At 48.5% G+C, this 7,817-nt stretch overlaps 1 protein-coding gene across 1 annotated transcript in view; it reads right to left on the bottom strand.

The window, feature by feature from the left end:
• The window catches only part of WNT3A (Wnt family member 3A), a 56,928-nt gene extending 51,849 nt beyond the window's left edge, over nt 1–5,079 (bottom strand). Inside the window, exon 1 of the mRNA XM_087711815.1 lies at nt 5,009–5,079. Within this exon, the coding sequence (XP_087567941.1) occupies nt 5,009–5,079 (71 nt within the window). The remainder of the gene's footprint in view (nt 1–5,008) is intronic.
• Between the last annotated feature and the right edge of the window lie 2,738 nt (nt 5,080–7,817).

The following is a 7,817-nucleotide window of genomic DNA, read 5'->3' on the forward strand; positions in this document are numbered from 1 at the left end:
CACTGCAACCATCATAAATAGGAATCAGCTGCCAATTGTCTGAATTTGAACCACACCATCGATCGTAAGGATGCTGCAACGGTGTGAAAAAAACGGCCATAAGTCCCTGTTTTCAGTGCCCTTGTAAGTTTGATTAAATGAACTGTTGTAGAAGTCAAGAACTATTAGAATCTGCATTGAAAATGTCTTTGTATCAACACACACACACACACACACACACAAAGGAGGTGAAAGGAAAACAGAGGGGGGGGAGGAAGGACATGATAAAGGAAACAACTCTGCAAAATTTTTTTTTTTTAGCATGTTGATGGGCAAAACAGACATTTTCCCTCCAATGCATTAATCATCAATTGCAGCCTGTAGATTTAAAATAAAGCTTTTCTGCGGCATTCCCATCATTTCTACTCCCTGCCTGGGGATGATTTGGGGGGGGGGAGAATATAGCCTCCCCAGTCATGTAGAGATTGGGGTGGGTTTTAACCCCTAGTGTCTGGGGCAACCCCTTCCCTCCAACGGGACACTCCTAAAGACCACCAAGCTATGGGGATGCAAAGCTTGGTTTCCACGTTGGGTGGATGAGGGACAGAAAGAGAGACAATGAGAGAGAGGGAGAATAAGAGACAGAATGAGAGAGAGACAATCAGAGACAATCAGAGGGAGAGGGAGAGAGAAAGGGAGAATGAGAGAGAAGGAAAGAAAGATACAATGAGAGAATGAGAGAGAGCAAGAGAGAGAGAGACAAAGAGAATGGGAGGGAGAGAGAAAGAAAGAAAAAGAAAGAAAGGGAGAATGAGAGGAAATGAGGGAATGAGAGAGAGAAAGGGAGAATAAGAATCAGAGAGACAATAAGAGATGAAATTAGAGAAAGGGAGAATGAGAGAGAGAGAGAGTCAGACAATGAGAGATAGAGAATGAGAGAAATAAAGAGACTGACAATAAGACAATGAGAGAATAAGAGCAGAATGAGAGAGAATGAAAGAGAAAATGTGAGAGTGAAAGAGAGGATGAGAAGAAAAGGAATGGGATAAAGAGAGAGAATAAGATAGAACGAGGGAGAGAAAGAGAAGGGAAATTAGAGACAGAATGAGAGAGAAAGACAGAATGAGAGAATGAAAGAGAGGGAGACATTGGGAAACTAAATCAGAGCTAAGGCCAAAACGAAGTGACTCCGGATTCCTCTCCCCCTCCTTAAACGGATGGAAAGGGAAGGGCGGCAGGCGAAGAGGATGACAAGAGGCGAAGTAACCCATAAAACCAAAGCAGTTTTAGGAGGTGGTAGGGAGACAGCTGGAAGGCGGCCGCCTCTAAATCCGAATCAAAAAGCCTTCGCGTTTGGTTCTACGATCCGCGGGAGGGGGAGGGGGGCTCAGACACGAACCATTTCCCTCCCCCTCTCTCCAAGGCGAGACTGGAACTCACCAACTCCTGATCATTGCCCCAAAGTCACCCAGCCGGCTTTCATCTTTAAGGCAGGACTAGAACTCACCGACTCCTTACTTTCTTAGCTCGGTGCCTTAACCACTAGATTAAAAATTGTTGCGTTTGTTCCTCGTCTGTGAGCAAAATTTGTTCATCCCAACACACACACACACACACACACACACCCCTCACCAACAGGTCCCAAGCAGGTATTTGTATTATATTTTTGCACCCCGGTGTTTGCACACCGATCCTTAAGCAGTTGGTATCCCCCCCTTAAAATCCCTTTTCCGTCCCTGAAACTGGAAAGAAACAGAATTTCTGCCATTTCCCAAAAAGATTCGGCCTCCCTCGAACCTTTTCGAGGGCAGAATTTTCGCAGATTTACAAAGAGGGGCGATAAACGCCGGGTTTTTAATCGCCTCGCGCTCCTTAGGCGCTTGGAAAGCTCCGCGTTCGTCCCAGCGGGATGCGTTTAAACCGAATCAAGTCTCCAGCGATTCGGTTTAACGAGGCCTGGTACGGACCCTTTCCCATGGGAAGCAGCTTTTTAAAAGTGTAAAAAAATTTAGCAACGGATTTTACAATCCTGGGAAGGAGAAATTTAACGCTTTTAAATCGCCTTTAAGCGTAATTTTCTATATATGTTTTCTCCATGGCCCCCTTTTCGAAAGACGCAACCGCTTATATTTTAGTTCCATACACGCATCCACGAAAACAATTCTCATCAAGGTCTAGATAACTGAAATCATTTTTTTTTCGATAATTGAACTTCCATTCCCATGTCTCTCATACCTAAAGCTATTTGAAAACACGTGTATCATTTCTGGGGCGCCATCAGAGAAACCAGAACGTTTCGCTCTTTCGGGCACATTTGGCACCTCACGCGCGTTTATTGCAACGTAACGTGTGTCTTTTATACAGCTTTTATTGCAGCGAAATGTGTGAATGGATGGCCATGTTTATTTTGTTAAATTATTTTTTTATAAAAAAAAAAAAAACCCAGTCCTTTAAAATAACCAATGATGGGGTCGAGGTGAAATTTAAATAGGTCCGAATAGAGACGCGCGCTGGGAAACTAGGCAGACTTTAACATAATGAATTTAAAAGAAAAAAATACTTTTAAAAATCTTGGCTACTTTCACAGGTGCAGAGCTTTAACTCCCGGAATTAAGCCTGGAGAATTCTGGGAGTTGAAATCCACACCTCTTTAAGCGGTCCTATTTGAAAGAGGGGTTGGGGAAAATTGACTGGCGTTAGATATAAAATATCTAGAATAATTTTATTAAAATGATTTTTATTAAGAAAAAAGCTGATTTTTTTAAATAGAGACCTTATCAAGTGGATCAGCTCTGCCTGGACTGTACCATTCACAAAGCTGGACTGGGAAGGGAAAGGTTTAGCACTTAGAAATTTCTTTTCCCCCCCCTTGACTTCGAGAGGCGATTTGCCCACGTGCAAAACGGTACCTTTTTTTCTCACGTTCTTCCCGCCTTTTCTTCCTCCTCCCTCACCACACAAACACAAACACACACACACACACACACACAGAGAGGAAAAGCGAAGTGGTCCAGCCCAGACAAGCTTACGCTATTTGCCTCTGGTTCTTTAGCTTCGTTTGCATCTGTAAAGCTCCTTAAAGCAGCACCTGGAGTGGGGCGGAGGGGAGGGAGGCGGAGGGACAACACACGTGTTTGCAGATTTTCACAGTCCCTGACCTTGGGAAGCGGGAGCCTTAGGAAAGCCCAGCTTGGGGGCGGGGGGGGGCAGGTGAGATTGGCAAGAGGGCCGCGGGGGGGGGGGGAGGCTCCCCAGCCAAGCTGCAAAAAGCTCGCCTCGTTTTTCTCCGCTCCAGCTCTCTGAAGTCTGTAATTACCGCCGACCGAACGATTTGCTGCAACTTGCCCGCCCCGACAGCCTGCCAGCACCCCCCCCCTCACCCTCCCCTCTTCCCTCGCGGGGCTCAGCCTGTGAAGAAGCGAGGCGGCAACCTTCGGCGAAAGAACCGGGCGAACGAGTCGTCAAAAGCGGGGCTCAGAGCCGCGCGGAAGCTGGATGCGGGCAGAGGAGGAGGGAGGGGAACTCTGCCTCCCCACCTCCCCACCCTCAGACAACCCCCCACCCCCACCCCCGCTGAGGGTAAAGGGTGGCTGCACCCCCCTCCAAATCGGCCGAGGCCCCCGATTTCTGGACCTCAGCAAAACCCGCTTCCGACAATGGCCATTTGCGCCCCGCTTCCGACAATTGCGATTCGCCGGGCAGGGAGGGGGCGGCTTCCAGGCCAACAAGGGCCCCGACGCTTCGCCGGGTGGGGGTGGGGGGGTGGGAGCGAGTCTCAGGGTGCTTTCCGAGATTAGGAAGTTGCCCGACCGGTTGGACCGAACCGAATCGGAAAACCGCTTGGAGACCGACCTCTAAGCTGTTAGAAAAAAGTAGTTGGGGTCGGGCCAAGGCGGCTGTGGGGGGTGGGAGGGCAGAAATGACCCCTTCACCTCACCTTCCCCCTTGCCCTCCAAACCCGGAGACCGAGGGCAAAAGGGAACGTCCCAGGTTCGCAATGAGAGAGGTTGGAAAACCGGGGTCGCCTCTGCCCAAGAAGCTTCGCGCCGCGTTTACCAGCGAGTCGCGTAAAAGGCTTTACCCGAAGCTGCGGGGAGTTTGGCTTCCACTACACCGCCCTTCCTTCCCTAACAACCCCCTCCCCCCCCCCAATCTATTTGCAGTTATAAGCCAGAAGGCAGAAAAACAAGCCCGGGCGACTGCCAATTCTGAACCATTTAAACCCCTCTCCCCCCCCCCACCAAAAAAAATAAGACAGCAAGTAGAGCTACTTTCGAGAAAATCTTGCGTTTTTTTCACTGGGCTTTCGGAGGGTTTTTTTTTCCCGGGGGTGGGCATGAAGATGAGCGAAAACTCCCCCCCCCACCTTTACAAAGCTAATATTCTAAACAGAAGAAGGGGGAAACGGCGCAGAAATTAAAAAAAAAAAACCTGTTCTTAAGGAGAAAATACTTTCTATTTTTACGCTTCTGACATTTTTACGCTTCTTTCCCAAAGCCGCATTACTCTGCCCCTTCGGTTTACTTTTCTCTTTTAAAAAAAAGTCATTTTGTTTCCTGCTCTTGCTTGTTCTTTTTTTTTTTTTACCCTAATTAAGTTAAAATCACGCTTTTCTTTTTCTTTTTTTTTTAAAAAGCAAGCAACGCGCGTTGGCTTGTGTTTTGATTTAACTCGCTCAGGAGAGCATCAAAACTGGATTCCTTTAAAAAATAAACCCACCAACCACCCTCTTCTTCCGCTCATCCCCTTCCCCACCTTTTAGAAAGTCTTATAGTGTTCTTTAAAAATGAGTTCATCCACTCAAAATAAATCAACCGACTTGGGAAAAACCTAACACGCAAAATTACCCAGGTCTTAAAAATTGTCGTGGGAACGCAATTCCCTAGGTGCCCAGTAGACACCCAGTTCCCGACAGCCGGTTATAAATAAGAAAAAGGCGAAGCCCACTTTTTTTTTTCTAGCCAGGTTAGCTTCTCCAGAAAGTGGGTGCCCCCCCTCCCAATATTAAGGAATTAGAGAACCAACTTACCACCAGATGGGATAACTCGAAAGAACGCGGGTCATTCCGCCAATAAACAGCAAATATCCTAGAAAGAACATTATTGTCGCCTGGGAAAGTTGGTTTTTTAAAAAAGAAAAAGATTCAAGTCGGAGAAAAGTCAGGCGAATAATAAAAAGAAGAGTGCAAGAATTACAGGGATTTTTTCTCTCTCTCCTTCTCCGGGGTAGCCGGGGAAAAAAACACCTACGCCACCCCTTGAAAATAAAAAAATATTAGCCTCAACAGGTAGCCTGCGTTTCAGTTCTCTCGCGGATTGTTCCACGGCGTCTCTTTCTCTCTCTCTCCAACTTTCAAGCAAAAAAATAATTGAAATAAACCACCCCGAATTAATTTCGGAGAGGATTTCCCCCTGTTTTTTGGGGGTGGGTGGGAAGAGAGAATCAAGCTAAAAAAGAAAAGAAAAGAAAAAGGAAAGAAATATTTAAGAGGAAAAACAAGTTTTCAGAAAAAAATCAACCAGCAAATTGAGAGGAGGGAAGCGCCGAAGCTGCCTCTTCCCCAAATGCCAGAAGAGCGACTGAGCTACTTCCGAGAAATTTTCCTTCTTTTAATACCCAATTAAAGACACGTTGGCCCACAATCCCATGTGTGTGTGTTTGTGTGTGTGTGTGTAAGTAAGCTGAACAGGGTGCAAAAAAAGAGAGAGGGAGAGGAATAAAGGAGAGAAGGAAAGAAAGAGATAAAAGGAAGGGCAAAAAAAAAAAAGAATTATATTTTGGAGAAGGTGGATAGCGCAGTGATGGAGCGAGTGAAACCCAACTCGGGGTGTGGCTTCCATGTATTGCCCCCCCCCCGTTTTATAAAATGGGGGTGATTTTAAGGCAGGCTGGTTTTTAAAGACCCCAGACCCTCCCAGCCACCCCCTTTTTTCTCTGCTCCGTAGATCCGACTCTGTGCGTCGAAAGCGGTGGCAAAAATTGAAATTTGGGGTTTTATTTGCTGCTGCTGTTGTTGTTTTTTAAAAAAATCTTGCACCCCTACTGGGGAATTTATTTACAGTTCCACAAAATAAAAGGTGTCCCGGAAGTTCTCGAGCCATGTCAGACGTTCCGGGAGGGAGACGATGTCGGTCCCCCCGACCCTCTCCGAATTTGACACGCTTGTAGCGTTCCCACGAGACGCTGAACCAGCGCAGGGGAAGACGTGGCTTGTGCGCCTCCCCCCCCCTCCCGCGGCTTCTCTTGCTTAAAACAGACTCGTTTGGAGGTGCTCCCAACGAAAGAAAGGGGGGAGAAAAATGGCTTTGGGAGGAATTCAATACGGGGCGGGGGGGGGGGCGCAGTTTGAAAGGGTTGTGTGAATGCGGTCCGTGGGGAAGGCGACTTTACCCGCTTGGGTAAAGAGGCGATAGTGGGGATGAAGCCGGCTGAGTTTAGAGCTTCGCTCTGGTGTGACTACGGAGCGAGATCTGTCGGAGGTGGCTGCGCCGGTTAATCCCTGCGATCCGGATTGAGCCAGTTTTCTTAGCCAAGCGCCCAACTTGATTCGATTTCAGCCGAGGCGAGTCGGAGAGGTGTCCTATGTGGACGAGGACTGGTGTGTGTGTGGAGGGGGACAAAAGAGACTCTTACGCAGGTGTTAAAGAGGTGCGTTTTTCCCCTTAGGAAACGGGGAGAAGTCGCCAGTCCGTTTCCACGCGCGAATTCGGATTCAGTACAGTCAAAGGAAGAAAGATCCTTTGCGAATCCGGCGCTTCGAAGTTGAGAAAACTGGGAGCATCCCCTCCCTCCCTCCAGTTTTGTCCCATCCGGTCTGGGTTGCCGTTGAAGAAAGCGGCACCACCCGTGGTGGGCATAAAGGCCGTCTGAACGCGGCCGAGCGTGTATTTGCCGGTGGGAATGGTCAAACATATCCCCCCTGAGCCGCGACCCTTCGCGTAGGCCGGTGAGGTTTGGAGGAGATCTTCCCTTACCGACTTTCTCGGGAGAAAACTCTTCCTACGACCTCGTGGCCGGTGTCCAGGCAAATACACGCGTTCACAGACATACCCCTGGGAGGAAAAGACCAGATTAAAAGCACTCGCGTTTGGAAAAGCTATGAATGGGCACACACACAAACGCGCGTTTGCTTTCACACACACACACGTGTGTGTGTGTGTGTGTGTGTGTGTGTGTGTGTGCAATGATCGATACACGTGATGATGCCTAGAGCTACCTATTCCCCTCCCCCACCTCCCCTCATCAAGAAAGGGGAGAGTCGGGAAGAATGAGGGGGGGCGAATATTTTTCCCGTTCAGACAACATCTTGACCCTTCATTGAAGAAAGACGCGCCCAGCGCGGTAATTTCAAAGCGAGGAATGTATATGCATCTAGAACCCGCGTGTTTCTGCCTGGAGTGTCTTTAGACACCCGCGGGCTTATTTACGCACCCACCAACCAAACGCGTGTGTATCTAAATCTCTGCTCGCGCACGTGTGAAAGCACCTTGAAGGTCCGCACAAGCGCGCAGGAGTGTAGGTATTTATGCATCTGCGCCCCCTCCCCCCAGCTGTTTCGTTGATTTCCCCGCAACGCCAGGAATTTTCCCTAAGCCTTTCTCTTTTTTTAACGTGTGTGTCCGTGCGCACGTGTATTTGTATGAACGCCGATCAAGCGCGTTTGTAAGAGAGGGCTTCCATTTTCATCCCCGCATTTTCGATCCCAGTTATCCCTCGGTTCTTCCTCTATGACTTGCTTCCCTCCTGGTTCCTGTCCGGACTTCCCCGGAGCCAGGCGATCGTCCTTCGCAAACCCCGATGGGATCCCGCGACAGTGCAGGGAAAGCCTGCACCTGTGC

Source organism: Thamnophis sirtalis, unplaced genomic scaffold, assembly GCF_051295495.1.
Source record: "Thamnophis sirtalis isolate CommonGarterSnake01/CBP01778 unplaced genomic scaffold, rThaSir2_p1.2 scaffold_4, whole genome shotgun sequence".
Taxonomy (NCBI): domain Eukaryota; kingdom Metazoa; phylum Chordata; class Lepidosauria; order Squamata; family Natricidae; genus Thamnophis; species Thamnophis sirtalis.